This window comes from Salvelinus sp. IW2-2015, linkage group LG36 (assembly GCF_002910315.2).
Source record: "Salvelinus sp. IW2-2015 linkage group LG36, ASM291031v2, whole genome shotgun sequence".
Taxonomy (NCBI): Eukaryota; Metazoa; Chordata; class Actinopteri; order Salmoniformes; family Salmonidae; genus Salvelinus; species Salvelinus sp. IW2-2015.
In genome coordinates, this window is record NC_036875.1 from 35,043,755 (window position 1) to 35,068,340 (window position 24,586).

At 44.0% G+C, this 24,586-nt stretch overlaps 1 protein-coding gene and 1 pseudogene across 1 annotated transcript; one reads left to right on the forward strand and one right to left on the reverse strand.

Moving 5' to 3' along the window:
* The window catches only part of LOC111959679 (armadillo repeat-containing protein 8-like), a 25,038-nt pseudogene extending 19,669 nt beyond the window's left edge, over positions 1–5,369 (forward strand).
* Positions 5,370–6,111: 742 nt separating this feature from the next.
* LOC111959327 (uncharacterized) lies at positions 6,112–14,323 on the reverse strand. Its single transcript, XM_023980826.3, has 4 exons — positions 14,133–14,323; positions 13,048–13,148; positions 8,988–9,040; positions 6,112–8,856 (listed from the first exon to the last, which is right to left on the reverse strand). Exons 1-4 carry the CDS (start codon positions 14,321–14,323, stop codon positions 7,915–7,917), a joined length of 1,287 nt encoding a protein of 428 aa, XP_023836594.2. The 3' UTR covers positions 6,112–7,914.
* Positions 14,324–24,586: the final 10,263 nt, after the last annotated feature.

The window sequence follows — 24,586 nt, forward strand, 5'->3', positions numbered from 1 at the left end:
CTGACAATCTTCCAACCAGAACTTTGGTAGTGTCTGTCGTTTTGCAACCCTAGTTTAGAAGGTGTCTGTCTAACCTACACCCTTTTGTGTGTGTGTGTGTGTGTTTAGAACATGGCGTTCCAGGCAGACCAGAAGTTGAAAGGGGAGATTGTGAGAGCTTTGGGGACGGAGCAGCTTTTCCGTCTGCTCTCTGACCCGGACACTAACGTCCTGATGAAGACCTTGGGCCTGCTACGGAACCTGCTCTCCACACGACCTGTAAGACAGACACACAGACAGACACACAGACAGACACACAGACAGACACACAGACAGACACACAGACAGACACAGCTCTCCAAATTCCTTTAAAGACAAAAACTCTCTCTCTCTCTCTCAGCACATAGACCAGATCATGAGTTCCCATGGGAAGCAGATCATGCAGGCGGTCACTCTGATCCTGGAGGGGGAACACAGCATTGAGGTCAAGGAGCAGGTAGGACCCCTCAACATACTCTAGGTCAAGGAGCAGGTAGGACCACATCAACATACTCTAGGTCAAGGAGCAGGTAGGACCCCTCAACATACTCTAGGTCAAGGAGCAGGTAGGACCCACTCAACATACTCTAGGTCAAGGAGCAGGTAGGACCCCTCAACATACTGTAGGCCAAGGAGGGGGGGCAGGTTTAGGACCCCCTCTACATTACTGTAGGTCCAAAGGAAAAAGCAGGTAGGGACCCCCTCAACATAACTGTAGTTCAAAGCAGTATAGACCCCTCAACATAACTGTAGGCGCAGAGAGGCATATGACCCCCCCTCAAATACACTGTAGGTTCAAGGAGCAGTTTAGGCCCACATCAACATTACTCTAGGTTCCAAAGAACAGGGTTAGGGACCCCCTCAAACGCATTACTCTCTAGGTCAAAGGAAAGCCAGTACAGGACCACCATCAAAATATACTCTAGCAAGAAAGGGCAGGATAAGGACAACATCAAACCATACTTGATAGGTCAAGGGGAAAAGCAGTGTAGACCCTCAACAGTTAACTCTAGGTCAAGGGAGCAAGGTAGGGGAAACCCCCCTCCAACAATACTGAATAGTCAAGGAGACCGGGCAGTAAGAAACCCCTTTCAACGATACTCTAGGTCAAGGAGCAGTAGAACCCCCTCACAACATACTGAGAAAAAATCAAAGGGGGAGACAGACCGGGAGCTGAATTGAAAACCCCCTCAACACATTGACTTAGGTCAGAGGGAGCAGGGTTAAAATGAAAGCCGCCTCAACATAACTGTAGGTCAAGAAGGGCAGGTAGACCCCCTTCAACATACTGTAGGTTCAAAAGAAGTTTAAGGTAAGGGACCCCCAAAAACAACTGTAGTCCAGGAAAGTGCCAGGGTAAGGGAAACCCCCCTCAAAAAAAACCATAACTCTAGGTCAAAGGAGCAGTAGACCCCCCTCAAATACTTTATGTGTCAAGACAGGAGGACCGCTCCAATTAGAGGGAGAGGGAGGACCCCCTCACCAATACTAGCTAGGTTCAAGAGGCAGTAGGGAACCCCCCTCAAAACATACGTTAGGCCAAAGGAGCAAGGTAGGGACCCCTTCAACATACTGTAAGGTCCCAAGAAGCAAGGTAGGACCCCCTCCTAAACATACTGTAGTCAAGGGAAGCAGGTAGGAAACCCCTCAAACTACTGTAGGGGTCAAGAGCAGGTAGGGGGACCCCTCTCACCCATACTGTTAGGTCAAGAGCAGGGCGGGTATGAACCCCTCAAACATACTTGTGTTCAAGAGAGCAGAGTAGGACCCCCTTCATAACGATACTGTAGGTTCAAGGTGAAAGCAGGTAGGACCCCCTCAACATACTGTTAGGTCAACGGAGCAGGTTAGGACCCCTCTCAAACAAAGCTCTAGGTCAAGGAGCAGGTATGACCCCCCTCAACATACTCTAGGTCAAGGAGCAGGTAGGACCCCCCTCAACATACTGTAGGTCAAGGAGCAGGTAGGACCCCCTCAACATACTGTAGGTCAAGGAGCAGGTAGGACCCCTCAACATACTGTAGGTCAAGGAGCAGGTAGGACCCCCTCAACATACTGTAGGTCAGAACACCAGTGTCACTGTGGCCGTGTTCCTCTGCTCAGACATTGCATGCATCAACCAATGATTGCGTGCCAAGTCATCGACTGTGCCGTTGGGCACCAGATTGCTGTAACATATGATGTGGGTAGCTGGTACGTAAAATACCTATCCAGGTGGTGTACGATCTGGCATGCGTCAGCCACGCCTGGGCAGGGGAACACGACCTTTAACTGCTCTCTCTATTTCAGACACTCTGCATCCTAGCCAACATTGCTGATGGCAACACAGCCAAGGAACTCATCATGACCAATGACGACATCCTCCAGAAAATCAAATATTACATGGTAGAGTCTCTTCCCTCCATGAGCCACTGTAGCAATACTTAATGGTAAAATATAGGTTTGTTATCAAATTCACTGAACTCTCTGTTGCCAACCTTGATATTTGCATGTATCCACTTGGGGTAATGTTTATTTAGAACGAGTTTGACCATCTCTCTACATACAGTACCAGTCAAACATTTGGACACACCTACTCATTCAAGGGTTATTCTTGTTCTTTACTATTTTCTACAATGTCGAATAATAGTGAAGACATCAAAACTATGAAACTTTGCCTTGATGACAGCTTTGCACACTCTTGGCATTATCTCACCCAGCGTCACCAGGAATGCTTTTCCAACAGTCTTGAAGGAGTTCCCACATATGCTGAGCACTTGTTGGCTGCTTTTCCTTCACTCTGCGGTCCAACTCATCCCAAACCATCTCAATTGGGTTGAGGTCAGGTGATTGTGGAGGCCAGGTCATCTGATGCAGCACCTCATTGCTGTCCTTCTTGGTCAAATAGCCCTTACACAGCCTGGAGGTGTGTTTTGGGTCATTGTTCTGTTGAAAAACAAATAATAGTCCCATTAAGCGGAAACCAGATGGGATGGCGTATCGCTACAGAATGCTTTGGTATCCATGCTGGTTTAGTGTGCCTTGAATTCTAAATAAATCATGACAGTGTCACCAGCAAAGCACCATCACACCACCTCCATGTTTCACGGTGGGAACCACACATTCGGTCACCTACTCTGCGTCTCACAAAGACACAGCGGTTGGAACCAAAAATCTCAAATTTGGACTCATCCTACCAAAGGACAGATTTCCACCGGTCTAATGTCCATTGCTTGTGTTTTTTGGCCCAAGCAAGTCTCTTCTTCTTAGTGTCCTTTAGTAGAGGTTGCTTTGCAAGCAATTCGATCAAGAAGGCCTGATTCACGCAGTCTCCTCTGAACATTTGATGTCTGTTACTTGAACTCTGTGAAGCATTTATTTGGGCTGCAATCTGAGGTGCAGTTAACTCTAATGAACTTATCCTCTGCAGCAGAGGTAACTCTCTAGGTCTTCCTTTCCTGTGGCGGTCCTCATGAGAGCCCGTTTCATCATAGCGCTTGATGGTTTTTGTAACTGCACTTGAAGAAACTTTCAAAGTTCTTGACATTTTTCGGATTGACTGGCCATGTCTTAAAGTAATGATGGACTGTCATTTCTCTTTGCTTATTTGAAATGTTCTTGCCATAATATGGACTTTTACCAAATAGGGCTATCTTCTGTATACCCCCCTACCTTGTCACAACAGAGCTGATTGGCTCAAACGCATTAAAGAAGGAAAGAGATTCCACAAATTAACTTTTAAGAGGGCACACCTGTTAATTGAAATGGATTCCAGGTGACCGCCTCATGAAACTGGTTGAGAGAATGCAAAGGGTGTGCAAAGCTGTCATCAAGGCAAAGGGTGTCTACTTTGAAGAATCTAAAATATATTGTGATTTATTTAACACTTTTTTTGGTTACTACATGATTCCATGTGTTATTTAATCATTTTGATGTCTTCACTATTCTACAATGTGGATAATAATAAAAAAAATAAAGAAAAATCCTTGAATGAGTAGGTGTGTCAACTTGACTGGTACTGTATATGATTGACACATCTAAACCAAATACTGAGAACAGTTCTCTGTGGTGTCCTCTCAGGGTCATTCTAATGTGAAGCTCCAGCTGGCAGCAACATTCTGTATCTCCAACCTGATCTGGAATGAGGAGGACAATGAGGCCGATGCCATGACAGGTTGTTACATGCTGGGGGGGACTGCCTGGGTGTTAGCCAGGAAAGGGCTAGTGGTTTTGGTGGATGTAGTGGTAAAGATTGTGGATCAAGTTAATACAAATTGGAACCGGAGTGCAGATGAAGCACGGTCTGTAACATACACTAATGTATTTACGCTCCATTACATCCCTGGTTTTCATCTGTGATTCCACTCAACATTCCACAAGCTCTGTTATGTAATGTTCAGTGCTTTACTGTTGGACTTGGTCTCTGCCTCCGGGTCCAACATCATCCCCTCTAACCTTCCTACGTCGGTGTCTCTGTTCTCAGGCTGCCAGGAGCGTCAGGACAAGCTGAGGGAGTTGGGCATTGTAGACATTCTGCACAAACTCACCCAGGCCTTAGACCCCAACCTCTGTGAAAGGTGTGACACACACGTGCGCGCTCATTATGTTGTAGGATAGTGTACTGACTCTCTCCGTCTCTCTCAGGGCGAAAACAGCGATGCAGCATTATATGGCGTGACCCCACGGGAGCAGTCTCAGATTTTGTTGCCCCTAACAACACAACTAACAAACCAACCGCCTGCCAGGAGGAGACCTGCCTCCTTGCTGCCATTGTTTTGTTCTAATCTCCTTCACTTTAATCTTCAGTTTTTGTTTGGTTGCACAAAGACACCTTTTGAGCTGCAGCGACAGAGCCCCCTTCCTCATCACCCCAATACTGACCCCCATCCCAGCCGGAGACTTTAAGACAAGGTTGGATGGGGAAACGAGCACTTGCTGCTCACCAACGGTTACTGGGGGTAGGTTTCATTAGTATAATTTTTTTAATGCAAAGAGGTGAAGATTTTGTTTCTTGGACTTGATGTGAATGAAGAAAGGATTAGTAGTGTGCAGTACAGCAGCCAGCCATCGCAGCACAACGCCACCTTGTGGCCAGGAGGCCTTGGTACTTTTGGACTCGTTATGGAGGAGATGGACAGAAAGACGTCACAGAGCCGGGCTAAAGGGTCTGGCGGACTAAAGGGTCTGATGGAGAGGGCAGGGTTGTGGGAGTATCGTTTCCTCTTGGTTTAATTTAGCTAATTATTCATTATTGATATTATTATTATTTGAATGGCTTTGTCACAAGAGGACACGTTTGGGTAAAAAAGACTTAATTTTTATTTTTGTGTGTGCATACATCCCTCGTAAATATATATAAACATATAAATATATTTTTGGAATTCGTATTTTTCATCTCTTTGTTTTCTTCCTGTGTCTGATCCTGGTTCCTACAGTAAGTAGGGTGTGTGTTTCTATGGTGAGCAACAATGGGAGGATCCTGTGGTCAATAAAATATTTGTAATGTTTTTATTTAACCTTTTATTTAACTAGGCAAGTCAGTTAAGAACAAATTCTTATTTACAATTACGGCCTAGGAACAGTGGGTTAACTGCCTTGTTCAGTGGCAGAATCACAGATTTTTACCTTGTCAGCTCGGGGATTCGATCCAGCATCCTTTCGGTTACTGGCCCAACGCTCTAACCACTAGGATACCTGCCGCACCCCATAATGGTAGTAGATGGACTGGACCCAGATTAATCTTAGTCTTGGACTAAAAAGCACTTTCAATGGAGAATCACCATTGAGCATAATCCTTAGTCCAGGACTAGGCTTAACCTGTATCTGGGGAAACCGGCCGTAGAGGGTCACTATAGTGTCAGCGGGGGACTCTGACACTCTCTAGTCTGTTACCTTTCAGGAGGTTCTAAGAGGTGGAGGTACAGCAAAGTTGTTTATCAATGTGGGGCAGGTGAAAAACGAGTCCCAAGTGTAACAACTGAACGTGTGCATCAGTTGGAGGTTCACAGGTTATAAGGGTATTACCCTGGTTGATTAAATCAACTTGGAATTGGGATGTGAAACCACTGAACATCAAGACAAAGAGTCGGGTACAAAACATTACAGAAGCGTGGATCTTATAAAACAACACTTTATTGTTGTATGGTGTTTCTGGTAAAGTTGTTAAGAGTTAATAAAATACATCTGAAGCCTGTCCAAACGTCTGGCAGCACAGTAAGCCCACCCCCTCTCCCTTAGTTCTGAAACGAGCACATTCCTCTCATGCAGTTAGCTGTGACATGCATTAACATCTTGACCCCTGACCCGCTCCCTTTGTGTGCCACTCCTCCAACTCTCACACATCTCCACGCATCCTCAGCCTCATCCTCACCCCGTTACAGAAAATAGAAACCAGTATCTCAATCTGACTGTGCCCCCCAAAACAACTCTAGTGCACCTAGTACACCGAGCACCAGACAACGCTAGTACAATTAGTCCTCTGACCACTTCAGCAATGTCTGAGCATTGTGTCTTTGTAGGATAAACCGGTGTCATCCAGAGGGTGACACTTAACCATGGGATGCAGATGATGCTGCGGACATGGCAGTGGTGTGTGTGCTTCAGTGGAGACTGCTGAGGCGAGGACGGCTCATAATAATGGCTTGAATTGTGTTTAATGGCTGGAATGGAGTGAATGGAATGGTATCAAATGTGTTTGATGACATTTATGCCTTTCCAGCCATTATTATGAGCCATCCTCCCCTCAGCAGCCTCCACTGGTGTGCTTGTTGGTGCGTGTGGGCTTTGATATGACGCTGTTAAACTGACGCTGAGATGTCTCTGGTTGAACTAGCGATGGACGAAAAAAGGCCAGAACACCCCAATCCAACAAAATATATTAACACACATTCTACATAAAATAAATTAGTTTCAAAATAAAAGTGAGGTGTTCGTAATGGTCAATGGCTTGTAAATCACAACCTAATCACCAGGTGTGGATGATATGTGCTATATGATGTGTTCGACCAGCAGTGTGTGTGTTCCAAGGAGAAGGCACGAATGGCTGGATGGCTAAAGCTGGAGTTGATGTGGGAACTCATTCACTGTACAGTCTGCTTTTCACTCATAGACCTACTGCATATTCCACTCACCCACCAGTATGCATGGCTTCTTAAACATAAACCTGGCCTCTGTGGCACACCGGCTCCCTCCCTTCTACCTCCAGACCTACTGCGGTGTTGTCTTCATGTTTTGGTGGGTTCCATGTGTTTTGTAAGCTCACTGATTGTCTTGTGTTGAATATGGCCACTTGTTGGAGGGAGAGAACTGATTGTGTGTGTCGGCTGGATTGGCACTTATAGGATGTCACATAATGTAAGACCACAGTGCAAGTGTGTTTGTACTTTGTGGAGATGTATGTAACAAATCACCCCCATATAACAAGTAGCAGAGAAACTCTGAAGAAATATGAAGTTGATGTTAAATGAACTCATTTGAAATCAGCCATGGTTGGTATTCAAGCAATAGATGTTAGTATAATTTTGAAACCACACAACAGAGGTTGAACTAGAGTTTACATTCCCAGTCCTATATACTGTATGTGATGTCATGAAGGGGTGGTTGGTTGGGAACATTTGGCCAGGAGAGGAGTAGGGATGCACATTTCACTTATGACATCATGAAGTCCATAGACAGAGGATGTGTTGTAACATGACCAGAGTGCCTGATCAGAGTACTGTTAGAACTGGTGTCTTGCTACTGTCCTGGTGGTCTATTTTTCAGTGGTGCTATTGGTTTCCACCTATAGTCATTTTGATCTCTGACTGCCTGTGTGCCTCACAGGTTCAATGTTGCATTCTGGACGAGCGGGCTATGTACTCTCCTCTCTTCTCTTCATTCTGTCTCCTCTGCTGTTTCTTCTTGCATGTAACCTCTCTGTCACAGAGCTGGCCCTTCCTCGTCCATGTAGCTGATGTGCTCCATCATCTGGGAGCGTCTCTCCCCCCTCTCTCCTCCCCTCTCCTGCATCTCCAGCTCCAGGTGTCCTGCCTCCAGCCTGGTGCCCCCCTGCGTCTCCCCTCTCAGAGAGTCCAGGGAGAACGGGCCCAGGGAGAGGGTCGAGGGGTAAGGAGAGGGGAGGGGAGGGATGAGGGGAGTGGAATAGGAAGAGGGGAAGACCAACTTCAGCTTATGGTCTCCAGGCGAGGAGCTGAGTGACTGGGGAGCGGAGCAATGGGAGGAAGGCGGGGGCGTGTTGTCCTGGGAGGGGGGCGGTGGGAGCAGGCCCCTGCTGTGGCTGCCGGATCGTGAGTGATGGGGAACCTGGCAGGGAGAGCAGGAGGGGGAGGAGGAGAGGGACAAGGAGAAAGAGAGGGAGGGGGACATGGTGCCGGAGGCTAGGGTACATCTGTCCTGGGCAGAGGGAAGGAAACTGTTGCTGGAGGTGGTGTGGTTGGAGAGGTGGGGTGACCCCCCCATGTCTCCTGTCCCAGGGGAAGGGGGGTTGGAGTGGGGTAAGTCCTTAGAACTTCTCTCTGGGGAGATTGGAGACTGGTTCTGGGCTGGAGGCCTCTGTGGAGGGGGGGTTGGGAGGAGGCAACTTGGCAAGCCCACGTTCCCCGTGTCAGCACTATCCATGTCCAATAGCGAGCAGGACTGTGTTCGTTGGGGGTGGGGTGACGGGGAGCAGGGCGGGGCTGGAGGTGGGACCACCAGAGGTGTGTTGGAGGACGGTTTGTTGGCACTGCTGGGGGGTGGAGTCAGGATGGGCGTCATGGCTGTCAGGATTGGCTGAGGCGCCACAAGGAGGGGCCGGAGCAGGCGTGCCATTTCGTTTAGCTCCTGGCTGAGATGAGAGACTTGCTGGGAGAGAGTGCTCATCTGTGGACAAGACGGACAGATACATGACTGACACTTGAGAGTTAGGGGTTTTACGTGTTATGTTACTGTGTGTTTATGTTGTGAGATTCATGGATCCTAGGACACCCTGAAAATCAACTACGACCTCTCACCTCGTCACTCAGCTTAGAAACACTCTGCTTGATATCTGACTGCTCCAGGATCCCTACACACACACACACACACACACACACACACACACACACACACACACACACACACACACACACACACACAGAGAGAGAGAGAGATGTAAGTTCCTGTTAAAATACGTGTTGGAGAGCGAGAGCAGCAACAGACTAGTGGGGAGAAGATTGTATTTATTATGGATCCCCATTAGTTCCTGCCAAGGCAGCATCTACTCTTCTTGGGAGTCCAGCTAAATTAAGGCAGTTATACAATTTAAAAACATTACAATACATTCACAACAGATGTCACAACATATTAAGTGTGTGCCCTCAGGCCCCTACTCTACTACCACATATCTACAACACAAAATCCATTTGTACCTGTGTGTATAGTGTGTATGTTATCGTGTGTCTGTGCCTGTTTGTGTTGCTTCACAGTCCTCCGCTGTTCCATAAGGTGTATTTTTATCTGTTTTTAAATAAAATGTTACTGCTTGCATGAGTTACTTGATGTGGAATAGAGTTCCATGTAGTCATGGCTCTATGTCGTACTGTGCGCCTCCCATAGTCTGTTCTGGACTTGGGGACTGTGACGAGACCTCTGGTGGCATGTCTTGTGGGGTATGCATGGGTGTCTGAGCTGTGTGCCAGTAGTTCAAACAGACAGCTAGGTGCATTCAACATGTCAATACCTCTCACAAATACAAGTAGTGGTGAAGTCAATCTCTCCTCCACTTTGAGCCCGGAGAGATTGACATGCATATTATTGTTAGCTCTCTGTACATACAAGAGCCAGCCGTGCTGCCCTGTTCTCACCAATTGCAATTTTCCTAAGTTCCTCTTTGTGGCACATGACCACACGACTGAACTGTAGTCCAGGTTCGACAAAACTAGTGATGTTAAGAAGGTAGAGCAGCACTTTATTATGGACAGAATTCTCCCCATCCTAGCTACTGTTGTATCAATATGTTTGGACCATGACACTTAACAATAGTTACAGGGTTACTCCAAGTTTAACATGATAGTTTACAGGGTTACTCCAAGCAATTTAGTCTCCTCAACTTGCTCAATTACCATACTACTAATTTCAAGATTTAGTTGAGGTTTAGGGTTTAGTGAATGATTTATCCCAAATACAATTATTTTAGTTTTTGAAATATTTAGGACTAACTTATTCCTTGCCACCCACTCTGAAACTAACTGCAGCTCTTTAAGTGTTGCAGTCATTTCAGTTGCTGTGGTAGCTGACGTGTATAGTGTTGAGTCATCCGCATACAGTTCAAGTCGGAAGTTTACATACACCTTAGCCAAAGACATTTAAACTCCGTTTTTCACAATTCCTGACATTTAATCCAAGTAAAAATTCCCTGTCTTTTGTCAGTTAGGATCGCCACTTTATTTTAAGAATGTGAAATGTCAGAATAATAGTAGAGAGAATGATTTATTTCAGCTTTTATTTCTTTCATCACATTCCCAGTGGGTCAGAAGTTTACATACACTCAATTAGTATTTGGTAGCATTGCCTTTATTTTGTTTAACTTGGGTCAAACGTTTTCAGGTAGCCTTCCACAACTTCCCACAATAAGTTGGGTGCCATTTTGGCCCCATTCTGCCTGACATAGCTGGTGAACTGAGTAAGTTTGTAGTGCCTCCTTGCTCGACAAAATTTCTATAGCGATTGATCAGGGCTTTGTGATGGCCACTCCAATCCTGATTTGTTGTCTTTAAAGCATTTGCCTTAACTTTGGAAGTATGCTTGGGGTCATTGTCATTTAGAAGACCATTATTCGACAAGCTCTTTAACTTCCTGCTGAGTCTTGATATGTTGCTTTATAATCACATAATTTTCCTAGCCGACTGTGCCATTATTTTGTATGTGCAACCAGTCCCTCGCTGCACCAAAGCACCCCCAACGACATGTTGGCTGTCACCCCGTGCTTTCCCGGTTGGATGGTGTTCTGTCCGGCTGGCAAGTCCCCCTTTTTCCTACAAAACGAATGTCATTATGGCCAAACAGTTCTATTTTTGTTTCAACAGCACCAGAGGACATTCTCCACAAAGACGATCTTGTCCCCATGTGCAGTTGCAAACCGTAGCATCTACTTTTTTAATCCTTTATGGTGTTGGCAGCAGTGCTTCTTCTTCCTTGAGTGGCTTCAGTTATGTTGATATAGGACTCGTTTACTGTGTATAGACATAAATTTTGAACCTGTTTCCTCCAATTTACACAAGTATCCTTGTGTTGTTCTGAGATTAAGATTGCACTTTTCGCACCAAGTACGAGTTCATTTCTAGGAGACAGAACGATGTCCTTCCTGAGCGTCTATGACGGCTGCATGTCCATGTGGTGTTTTACTTGTACTATTGCTTGTACAAATGAATCGCCTGGTACCATTCAAGGCGTTTGGAAATTTCTCCCAAGGATGAACCAGACTGTGAGGTCTACAAATTGTTTTTCTGAGGTCTTGGCTTGATTCTTTTGATTTACCCATATGTCAACGCAAAGAGCACTGAGTTTGAGGTAGCCTTGAAATACATCCACATGTACACTCCAATTGACTCAAATTATGTCACTCAGAACGCTTCTAAAGGCATGACATCATTTTTGGATTTTCTAAGCTGTTTCAAAGCGATAGTCAACTGTTATGTAAACTTTGACCCACTTGGAATTTATACAGGAAATATTTATAAGTGAAATAATCTGCTCCTGAATAACAATTGTTGAAAAATTACTTGTGTCATGCCAAAGTAGATGTCCTAACTGACTTGCCAAAACTATAGTTTGGTGACAAGAAATTTGCAGAGTGGTTGAAAAACGAATTTTAATGACGCCAACCTAAGTGTATGTAAACTTTTACTTCAACTGTACATAGACACACTGGCTATGCTCAAAGCAAGTGACATGTCGTTAGTAAAGATTGAAAAAAGTAAGAGGCCTAGACAGCTGCCCTGGGGAATTCCTGATTCTACTTGGATTTTGTTGGAGAGGCTTCCATTAAAGAACACCCTATGTTCTGTTAGACAGGTAACGCTTTATCCACAATATAGCAGGGGGTGTAAAGCCATAACACAAGTTTTTCGAGCAACCGACTGATCAATAATGTCAAAAGCCGCACTAAAGTCTAACAAAACAGCCCCCACAATCTTTTTATCATCAATTTCTCTCAGCCAATCATCAGTCATTTGTGTAAGTGCTGTGCTTGTTGAATGTCCTTCCCTATAAGCATGCTGAAAGTTTGTTATCAATTTGTTTAATGTAAAATAGCATTGTTTCTAGTCAAATACAATTTTCTTCCAAAAGTTTACAAAGGGTTAGTAACAGGCCGACTGGTCCGCTATTTGAGCCAGTAAAGAGGGCTTTACTATCCTTAGGTAGGGGAATAACTTTTGCCTTCCTCCAGGACACACACTTTCTATAGTAGGCTTGTCATTGTTGATAGACAACAATACTTTTTTTCACCTCTTCCACACTTACTTTACGGATTTCAAAATTACAATGCTTGTCTTTCTTAATTTGGTCAGATATACTTGGATGTGTAGTGTCAGCGTTTGTTGCTGGCATGTCATGCCTAAGTTTGCTCATCTTGCTCATCTAAAGTAGTGGTCAATATCAGTGGGTTTTGTGATGAATGAGCACTCTGATTCTATGAATGAAGGAGCTGAGTTTTCCTTTTGGCCAACATTTCATTTAAGGTGCTCCAAAGCTTTTTACTATCATTCTTTATGTCATTTATCTTTGTTTCAGAGTGTAGTTTCTTCTTCTTTTTATTCAGTTTAGTCACATGATTTCTCAATTTGCAGTATGTTTGGTAATCGGTTGTACAGCCAGACCTATTTGCCATTTATTTTGCCTCATCCCTCTCAACCACACAGTTGTTCAATTCCTCTTCACTCATTGTCTTAATTGTTGCATGCTTATTAGTAATTGGGATAAGCAATTTCATAAATGTGTCAAGTGCAGCATCGGGTTGCTCATTACACACCACGGATCAACAAATATTCTTTACATCAACAACATAGGAATCGCTACAAAACTTTGTATTACCTAGTCCTGGGGATGGTTGACCACTGTGTACCAGCCTGGAGCTAAACTCAAACTTCTGGGATGAGTTCACACTGCTCTCTGTCTCAATACCATCCACAAACCTAGAAAGAGAGAGAGAGAGAGAAAGAGGGGAATAAAGATCAATAAACACACAAACATTGTTATGGAGGAAGTTGAGCTCCATCAATTTAAGCCCTGCTTCCTCATCCCTTTTTCTCTCCCATTTTCATTTCTCCTCCTCTCTACTCCACTCTAAATGGGTCGTTTCACAAATTCAGTGCCTTTTGAGTGTAACTTGCAACAACAAAAAAACTTGATTTCACCTCATTTTAACATTCTATCATAAAGAACACATTTTCAACTTCATAAAAAACTAAATTTCATATCTCGAGATGTTAAATAAAAACAATACTATATTAAGGGCAGGGTTGACCGTATCAGGGTTGACTGTAACATGGTTGAAGTTTTAATCTTAAATCAGCCATAAATCCTCTTGTTACAGAGGGAATAGAAGTTTGTTATGTGGAACAAGACACCAGGAAATGGACAAAAAGAGAACCAGCTCCCCTGCTTTTACACTGGGATTTCACTACTAGATGTCCCATTTCTATTTTTTAAAGGAAGAGTTTCACCATATTGAACCGAGTTCAGTTCAGGTAAGAGGGTTGACCTTAAAATGAGGGACAGACATTAATCACTAATCACATGAAATAAAGCATCTTCAGACATGGCTTTGTCAAAGCAACAGAATAACTAAGACTTTACAATGACGTTGGAGAGATTTTTTGATTAAGTGGGTTGAAATCTTCCTAGAAGTGAAACAGGGTTGACGAAGGGACATGACAAAATGCAGAATTTTAGCACTTTAACAAGCCTTTATTCATATGAAAAAATCTGATTTGATTGAATTCTCCATATGATCTATATTAAAGGGCACTTCATTTAATATAACAGGATTTTTAAATTCAATATTGGTGAAAAATGTATATTTTCGTGGAACGACCCATATGTTGCAAAACTTTGTGTGCGTGCATGCGTGATTTGTGTGTGTGTGTGTAGAATGACTAAGTGTGTGTTTTTCCTACCTTGGACTAAGCTCCAGTGGCGCACTGCTGAAGCTGACCACAGGTATCTGCAGGGTGGGGGGGTGGGTGTGTTTCTGGGGGGGGCGGATAGCGGTCGAGGGTGCAGCAGGGTGCAAGCGAGGGCGAGTGAGAACCCTGGTCAGACGTCGAGAGGAACGGGAGGCACCGGACAAGAAGCTCTGCCTCTTCATCACCCTTCCTCACTTCCTTAATTGGAAAGACAGCTCTTCAACCAGACTTCCATTAGCTCTCCCACTCCACCGTGGAGAGATACATGGGAGAAAGAGAGAGAGAAGAGTAGGATGGGAGGGGAGAGCAACCAAACAGGCGCGTGGGAGAGAGAAGTGATAGGTTACACTTTTTTAATTTATCTTTATTTCACCTTATTTAACCAGGTAGGCAAGTTGAGAACAAAGTTCTCATTTACAATTGCGACCTGCCAAATAAACAAAGCAGTTCAAACACATACAAACAACACACAGTATACACATGGAGGTAAAACAAACATACAGTCAATAAACAGATAGAAAAAAATAATTATATACAATGTGACAATAAAGGTGAGAAAGGGGAATAATGGCAAAAAAAAGCCCATGTGGGCGATTAAAAACCAATATAGCAAGTAAAACACGGAAATGTTAGATTGCAGTGGAAGAATTGCCAAAGTAGAAGATAGAAATAATGGGCTGTGCAAAGGAGCAAAATAAATAAATACAGTAGGCGGAGAGTAGTGTTTGTGCTAAATTGGTAGATGGGCTATGCACAGTGCTGCAGTAATTTGGGAGCTGCTCTGACAGCTGCGTGCTTAAGTATGAGGGAGATAAGGTTTCCAGTTTCAGGAATTTTTGTAGTTCATTCCAGGGCATTGGCAGCATTGAGAAACTGGAAGAAAGGCCCAACAGACAAGAATGGTTCTTGGGTGACCAGAGAGATATCCCTGCTGGACGGCTTGCTACAGTGGGTTGCTGCTATGTGAAGCCAGCGAGCCTGAGATAAGGGACTTTACCTAGCAGGGTCTTGTAGATGACTGGAGCCAAGGTGGTTTGGCGACCGAGTAATGAAGCGAAGGGCCTAGGCCAACGAGAGCGTACAGGCGCAACATCAGTGGGGTAGTATTATGGGGCTGTGATGACAAAACGGATGGCACTGTGATTAAGACTGCATCCAATTTATGTGATAGTATTGGAGGGCTATTTTTGTAAATGGACATCGCCGAAGGCGAGGATCGGTAGGATGGTCAGTTTTACAAGGGTATGTTTGGCAGCATGAGTGAAGGATGCTTTGTTGCGAAATAGGAAGCCAATTCTAGATTTAACTTTGGATTGGAGATGTTTGATGTGAGTCTGGAAGGAGAGTTTACAGTCTAACCAGACACCTAGGTATTTGTAGTTGTCCACATATTCTAAGTCAGAACCCTCCAGAGTAGTGATGTTGGATGGGCGGGCAGGTGCAGGCAGCGATCGGTTGAAGAGCATGTATTTAGTTTTCCTTGTATTTAAGAGCAGTTGGAGGCCACGGAAGGAGAGTTGTATGGCATTGAAACTCGTCTGGAGGGTTGTTAACACAGTGTCCAAAGAAGGGCCAGGAGTATACAGAATGGTGTCGTCTGCGTAGAGGTGGATCAGAGACTCACCAGCAGCAAGAGCGACATCATTGATGTATACAGAGGAGAGTCGGTCCAAGAATTTGTTCCTGGTTCTAAATTTCTTGAATGGGGCATGCTTATTTAAGATGGTGAGGAAGGCATTCAAAAAAAATAACCAGGCATCCTCTACTAACGGCATCCTCTACTCTACGGGCCAGGTCGATTAGAAAGGCCTGCTCGCTGAAGTGTTTCAGGGAGCGTTTGACAGTGATGAGGGGTGGTCGTTTGATCGCAGACCCATTACGGACGCAGGCAATGAGGCAGTGATTGCTGAGATCTTGGTTGAAAACAGCAGAGGTGTATTTAGAGGGCAAGTTGTTTAGGATGATATCTATGAGGGTGCCAGTGTTTACGGCTTTGGGGTTGTACCTGGTAGGTTCATTGATAATTTGTGTGAGATTGAGGGCATCAAGCTTAGATTGTAGGATGGCTGGGGAGTTAAGCATGTTCCAGTTTAGGTCGCCTAGCAGCACGAGCTCTGAAGATAAATGGGAGGCAATCAGTTCACATATGGTGTCCAGAGCACATTCAACTATACGAAAGCATCAGATAGGTGTAAACTAAATAATATCTAATTCCTTCAGATTTTTCTCCAGAGTTAGGCTTTAGGAATAGGCTTTAGGAGAAGGGGAAGGGGCTAGATGTGTTTTTTCAGACCAGGCTAGAGGCAAGGTTGAGTGGTGAATGATAACGATCCACAACACAAGACCACAGTAGCCTAGAGAAGGTGCAGTAACACCACAGTACCAGTGGGAGGCAGACTTGTACCACTCTAGTCCCAGCTTCTCTCTATGAGTTTATGATATATCCATTCCTCACACACACACTTCCATTCATCCCTGCACCTACCATCCTCACCCAGCCCTCCACTACCATCCTCACCCATCCCTGCCCCTACCATCCTCACCCAGCCCTCCACTACCATCCTCACCCAGCCCTCCACTACCATCCTCACCCAGCCCTCCACTACCATCCTCCCAGCCTCTCCCAGACTACCATCCTCACCAGTTCCTCCACTACCATACCTCACCCGGACCCCTCCCGAACTGCCTCACCCTCCACATGACTACCCGCCCAGTCCTCCACATACCTATCCTCAACCCCACCAGTACCTCCTACCAGCTCACTCCATCCTCACCGCAGTCCTCCACTACCATCTCACCCATCCTCCACTAATCCTTCAGATCCTCCACTACCGACCTAACCTGTCTCCCTACCATCACCCACCTCCCACATTTCTACAGCCCTCCACTACATCACTCACCCAGCCTCCATACCTATCCTCACCCAGTCCTCAACACTAAGACCATCCTCACAGCCGTCCTCCACTAACCATCACTCACCCAGGTCCTCCCATCCATTTCCTCACCCAGTTCCCTCCACTAACCTCCTACCACCCATGTCACTTCACTACCCCTCCCACACAGCCTTCCACTACCATCCTCACTCCGAGCCCCTGCCTCCCCGTCCCATCTCAACACCAACTTCCTTACCACCTTCGCAAACCCCTAACCCTCTCACCCTACAGACACGCACTACCCCCGCCTCTACCCCTCCTCTCACCCTGCCCCCTCTCCCCAGCCCTCCCCTACACCCTCTCACCCTTGCCCCTCTACAGCCGCCAGCCCTCCCTCTACCCTTCCACCCTGCCCACTCTACCCCAGCCTCCCCTACCCCTCTCACACCTTGCTCCTCTCCCCCAGCCCTCCTACCCCTACCCCTCCTTCCCCACCCTCTTAGCCCCTTCTCCCGCCCTCCCAGCCCTCACCCTACCCTACCCTACCCTGCCATCACTATCCACCCAGCTCCTCCCCTACACCACTCTCACCCGAACGTCAAATAATATACAAGACAGACTGTTGCTCAGAGACAAACATATTTCTAAAAGCCGTAGGAGCCAAGAGACAAAAGCGGGGAATTAGCGGGGCTATGAGATTACAAGTGAGGGAAAGGCGTTGTGTTGAGAAGGACAAGCTAAAATTCTACTAGTCTCTAGAGCCCACAGGGTAACACCTGCTACACACACATTAACTAAAGGGGGAGGGGAGGAGGGAGGAGAGAGAGGCTTGTCCGTTTAATGTGTCTGACCTTTACAGATGCCAGGTGGTGCCCAAGTCGTGTGTAGCTGTTGTGTAGTGTTTTGTGTGTGTGTGTTGTGTGAGTGTGTGTGTTGTGTGTAGTGTGTGTTGTTGTGTGTGTGTGTGTGTGTGTGTGTGAAGGTATGTCTACTGCTCACATCACTATGTAAATCAGAGAGCTTGTGATACCATGAACATCCGATTAATGACATGTCCATCAGTACCCTCCTTTCAGGTAAAAATATTGGAGATAAGATGAAATCCGATATAGCACATGTCCATCGACAGACCTCTTCAGTAAAATGAGATATGATGAATACGCGCTATGAGCACTGTCACATCAGACCTCTTCAGTAAATGAGATAATTGAATCCATATGGACATGTACATAAGCCTCTTCAAGTAAAATGAGATAATGAATACCATATGACATGTCCATAGACCTCTTCAGTAAATGAGATAATGAATCCATATGACATGTCCATAGACCTCTTCAGTAAATGAGATAATGAATCCATATGACATGTCCATAGACCTCTTCAGTAAATGATATAATAATCCATATGACATGTCCATAGACTCTTCAGTAAATGAGATAATGAATCCATATGACATGTCCATAGACCTCTTCAGTAAATGAGAATAATGAATCCATATGCATGTCCATAGACCTCTTCAGTAAATGAGATAATGAATCCATATGACATGTCCATAGACCTTCTTCAGTAAATGAGATAATGAATCCATATGACATGTCCATAGACCCTTTCAGTAAATGAGATAATGAATCCATATGACATGTCCATAGACCTCTTCAGTAAATGAGATAATGAATCCATATGACTGTCCATAGACCTCTTCAGTAAATGAGATAATGAATCATATGACATTCCATAGACCTTCAGTAAATGAGATAATGAATCATATACATGTCCATAGACCTCTTCAGTAAAGAGATAATGAATCCTATGACATGTCCATAGACTTCTTCAGTAAATGAGATAATGAATCCAATGTCATGTCCATAGACTTTCTTCAGTAAATTGAGATAATGAATCCATATGTCATGTCCATAGACTTCTTCAGTAAAATGAGATAATGAATCCATATCAATGTCCATAGACTTTTCAGTAAATGAGATAATGAATCCATATGTCAGTCCATAGACCTCTTCAGTAAATGAGATAATGAATCCATATGAATGTCCATAGACCTCTTCAGTAAATGAGATAATGAATCCATATGACATGTCCAAGACCTCTTCAGTAAATGAGATAATGAATCCATATGACATGTCCATAGACCTCTTCAGTAAATGAGATAATGAATCCATATGCATGTCCATAGACCTCTTCAGTAAATAGATAATGAATCCATATGACATGTCCATAGACCTCTTCAGTAAATGAGATAATGAATCCATATGACATGTCCATAGACCTCTTCAGTAAATGAGATAATGAATATATGACATGTCCATAGACTCTTCAGAATTAGTAATGAATCCATATGTATGTCCAATAGACTGTCTTCAGTAAAGTTAGATATAATGAATGCCATATGTCAATGTACCACTAGACTTCTTCAGTAAATGAGATAATGAATCAATATGTCATATGTCCATAGAACCTGTCTCAGTAAATGATGATCAATGAATCCATATGACATGTCCATAGACCTCTTCATAAAATGAGTATAATGAAAGTCCCATATGTACGTCCATAGACCTCTTCCAGTAAGATGAGATAAATGATATTGCCATTATGACATGTCCATAGACCTCTTCAGTAAATGAGATAATGAATCCATATGACATGTCCATAGACCTCTTCAGTAAATGAGATAATGAATGGGTGTGATATTTCACCATGTGGACAAGCCCACACCCCTTTCTCTCTCTTCTCTGTTTTCTACTCTTCTCTCTGCTTTCACTTTGATCAAAGACTCTTATTGTTTTATTCATTTAACCTTTATTTAACCAGGGGAAACCCATTGATCAACATGACACAAACCATTTACAATTTCACATTACAACAAATGAAATTCAAAAGCGACTGATAAAATTACAAATCAATCACAAGTGCAGTTCTCTTACCACATTCCTCATCAAAGTCCTGAACTGGCTATTTCTCTCTCTCTCACTCTGTCTCTCTCAATTCAATTCAATTGGCTTTATTATCTCTCTCAATTCAATTCAAGGGGCTTTATTCTCTCTCAATTCAATTCAAGGGGCTTTATTGGCATAGGAAACGTGTTTACATTGCCAAAGCAAGTGAAATGGATAAACAAAAGTGAAATAAACAGTAAATATTACACTCACACAAGTTCCAAAATAATAGAGACATTTGCAAATTGCTTAAAGTACAAAAGGGAAAATAAATAAACATTAATATGGGTTGTATTTACAATGGTGTTTGTTTTTCACTGGTTGCCCTTTTCTTGTGGCAACAGGTCAGAAATATTGCTGCTGTGATGGCACACTGTGGTATTTCACCCAGTAGATATGGGAGTTTATCAAAATCAGATTTGTTTTCAAATTCTTTGTTGGAGCTGTGTAATCTGAGGAAAATATCTGTCTCTAATATGGTCATACATTTGGCAGGAGGTTAGGAAGTGCAGCTCAGTTTCCACCTCATTTTGTGGGCAGTGCGCACATAGGCCACCGTAGGCAGACCTGGCTCTCAAGAGAAGACAGGCTTTCTCAATAGCAAGGCTATGCTCACTGAGTCTGTACATAGTCAAAGCTTTCCTTAATTGTGGGTCAGCCACAGTGGTCAGGTATTCTGCCACTGTGTACTCTCTGTTTAGGGTCAAATAGCATTCTACTTTGTTCTGTTTTTTTTGTTAATTCTTCCAATGTGTCAAATAATTATCTTTTTGTTTTCTCATGATTGTGTTGTTGTCCTGGGGCTCAGTGGGGTTTGTGTTTGTGAACAGAACCCCAGGACCAGCTTGCTTAGGGTACTCTTCTCCAGGTGATGGCTTTGTTATGGAAGGTTTGGGAATCGATTCCTTTTAGGTGGTTGTGGAATTTAAGCGCTCTTTTCTGGATTTTGATCATTTGCGGGTATCGGCCTAATTCTGTTCTGCATGCATTATTTGGTGTTTTACGTTGTACACGGAGGATATGTTTTGCAGAATTCTGCATGCAGAGTCTCAATTTGGTGTTTGTCCCATTTTGTGAATTCTTGGTTGGTGAGCGAACCCAATACCTCACAACCATAAAGGGCAATGGGTTCTATTACTGTTTCAAGTATTTTTTATCCAGATCCTAATTGGTATGTCGAATTTTATGTTCCTTTTGATGGCATAAAATGCCCTTCTTGCCTTGTCTCTCAGATCGTTCACAGCTTTGTGGAAGTTACCTGTGGCACTGATGTTTAGGCTGAGGTATGTATCGTTTTTTGTGTGCTCTAGGTTAACAGTGTCTAGATGGAATTTGTATTTGTGGTCCTGTCAACTGAACCTTTTTTGGAACACCATTATTTTGGTCTTACTGAGATTTACTGTCAGGGCCCAGGTCTGACAGAATCTATGCAGAAGATCTAGGTGCTGTTGTCGGCCCTCCTTGGTTAGGGACAGAAGCACCAGATCATCAGTAGACATTTGACATCAGATTCTAGTAGGGTGAGGCCGTGTGCTGCAGACTGTTCTAGTGCCCTTGCCAATTTGTTGATATGTAGAAGAGGGTGGGGTTTAAGCTGCATCCCTGTCTCACCCCACGGCCCTGTCTCACCCCACGGCCCTGTCTCACCCCACGGCCCTGTGGAAAGAAATGTGTGTTTTTTGCCAATTTTAAACGCACACTTGTTGTTTGTGTACATGTATTTTATAATATTGTATGTTTTTTCCCGAACACCACTTTCCATCAATTTGTATAGCAGACCCTCATGCCAAATTGAGTCAAAAGCGTTTTTGAAGTCAACAAAGCATGAGAAGACTTTGCCTTTGTTTTGGTTTGTTTGTTTGTCATTTAGGGTGAATTTGTGGTCTGTAGTACGGTAATTTGTTAAACAGCCAATTTTACATTTGCTCAGTACATTGTTTTCACTGAGGAAATGTACACGTCTCTCTCTCTCTCTTCTCCCTCACTCTCTCTCTTTTCTTCCTCTGTCTCTTTTTTCCCTCTCTCTCTCTGATCAGCACTCTTTTTTCCCCTCCTGTCCTCCCCCGCTCTCCTCATATCAGTCTGTCTCCTCCCTTCACAGTAGCGTGTCTATGTTTAGTTCCCACTTCCTAATCTTAGCTCAGAGCCCAAGAGGCAAGCAGGGGCTGCTTCACTGTGCGGGGGTGTAATCTATACGTCCATGGCTGCAAAGCATGCTGAAGTGGAAGCAAACGTGTGAGTGAGTTGGTGTGTCTACACGTGCACTACAGTGTGAACAGGGCTGACTGGTGTTCTCAGTACATTGTGTTAATGTTCCCTCCAGCTCCTGTGTCATGAGACTCAGAACATTGTGTTAGTGTTCCCTCCAGCTCCTGTGTCATGAGACTCAGAACATTGTGTTAGTGTTCCCTCCAGCTCCTGTGTCATGAGACTCAGTACATTGTGTTAGTGTTCCCTCCAGCTCCTGTGTCATGAGACTCAGTACATTGTGTTAATGTTCCCTCCAGCTCCTGTGTCATGAGACTCAGTACATTGTGTTAGTGTTCCCTCCAGCTCCTGTGTCATGAGACCCAGAACATTGTGTTAGTCTTCCCTCCAGCTCCTGTGTCATGAGACTGTCCGTCAGAAGTAAGTGAATCGGCAGAGACAGTGGGGAGGGAATACATTTATTGCTGTTAAAAAAAGCTATTTTCCCAAACCCTCCTCCCTCCGGCACTACCCCCTAATCTAAACAGGTGCAAAGTGCACATCGTATTCTGGTAGACTATCAGTGTTCAGACTGAGGTGGTGTTTCTGCAGTAATTGTTTGATGAGAATAAGAAGAGCGTCACTGAAGGCTGTTGTTGTTTTTGGTTTGTCTTGTCTTGGCTTTCTGTTCTGTACTCCACTCCCTGTGCTGGGTTTTACATACATAATAAACAGTCTAAGAAGCACATTTGGACAACAGTCCACACCCCTGGCTGCATTATTGATGCTATCTGAGACATAAACAAACACATGTCCAGTACAATTCAAAAGTTTGGACAAACCTACTCAATCAAGGGTTTTTCTTAATTTGTACTATTTTCTACAATGTCGAATAATAGTGAAGACATCAAAACTATGAAATAACACATATGGAATCATGTAGTAACCAAAAAAGTGTTGAACAAATTAAAATGTATTTTAGATTTGAGATTCTTCAAAGTTACCACCCTTTGCCTTGATGACAGTTTTGAACACTCTTGGCATTCTCTCAACCTGCTTCACCTGGAATGCTTTTCCAACAGTCTTGAAGGAGTTCCCACATATGCTGAGCACTTGTCGGCTGCTTTTCGTTCACTCTGCGGTCCAACTCATCCCAAACCATCTCAATTGGGTTGAGGTCAGGTCATCTGATGCAGCCCTCCATCTCTCTCCTTCTTGGTCAAATAGCCCTTACACAGACTGGAGGCGTGTTTTGGGTCATTGTTCTGTTGAAAAACAAATGATAGTCCCACTAAGCGCAAACCAGATGGGATGGCATATCGCTGCAGAATGCTGTGGTAGCCATGCTGGTTAAGTGTGCCTTGAATTCTAAATAAATCACTGACTGTCACGAGCAAGCACCCCCACACCATCACAATGCCTCCATGCTTCACGGTGGGAACCACACATGCAGAGATCATCCGTTCACCTACTCTGCGTCTCACAACGACACGGCGGTTGGAGCCAAAAATCTCAAATTTAGACTCATTAGACCAAAGGACAGATTTCCACCGGTCTAATGTCCATTGCTCATGTTTCTTGGCCAAAGCAAGTCTCTTCTTATTGGTGTCCTTTAGTAGTGGTTTCTTTGCAGCAATTCGACCATACATTTTTTTTTATCTCACACGTGTAACTCTGTGTTGTTGTTTTTGTTGCACTGCTTTGCTTTATCTTGGCCAACTTGTCCTCAACTGGCCTACCTGGTTAAATAAAGGTGTAATAAAAATAAAAAGGACTGATTCACACAGTCTCCTCTGAACAGTTGATGTTGAGATGTGTCTGTTACTTAAACTTATCCTCTGCAGCAGAGGTAACTCTGGGTCTTCCATTCCTGTGGTGGTCCTCATGAGAGCCAGTTTCATCATAGCACTTGATGGTTTTTGAAACTGCAAAGTTCTTGAAATGTTCCGCATTGACTCACCTTCATGTCTTAAAGTAATGATGGACTGTCGTTTCTCTTTGCTTATTTGAGCTGATCTTGCCATAATATGGACTTGGTATTTAACAGATAGGGCTATCTTCTGTATACCACCCTTACCTTGTCACAACAGAACTGATTGGCTCAAACGCATTAAGAAGGAAAGAGATTCCACAAATGAACTTTTAACAAGGCACACCTGTTAATTGAAATGCATTCCAGGTGACCATCTCATGAAACTGGTTGAGAGAATGCCAAGAGTGTGCAAAGCTGTCATCAAGGCAAAGGGTGGCTCCTTTGAAGAATCTCAAATATAAAATATATTTTGGTTACTACATGATTCCATATGAGTTATTTCATAGTTTTGATGTCTTCACTATTATTCTACAAGGTAGAAAATAGTACAAATAAAGAAAAGCCCTGGAATGAGTAGGTGTGTCCAAACTTTTGAATTGTACTGTATGTATGCAATCTCATGCA

Bases quoted from the DNA above. Each gene is read 5' to 3' on its own strand.
- LOC111959327 (XM_023980826.3), bottom strand. From the start codon at position 14,323: ATGAAGAGGCAGAGCTTCTTGTCCGGTGCCTCCCGTTCCTCTCGACGT. The intron at 13,149-14,132 runs GTAGGAAAAACA...CTCTCTTTCTAG, and splicing joins CCACTGGAGCTTAGTCCAAG to GTTTGTGGATGGTATTGAGA. The intron at 8,857-8,987 runs GTGAGAGGTCGT...TCTTGTCCACAG, and splicing joins TTTCTAAGCTGAGTGACGAG to ATGAGCACTCTCTCCCAGCA.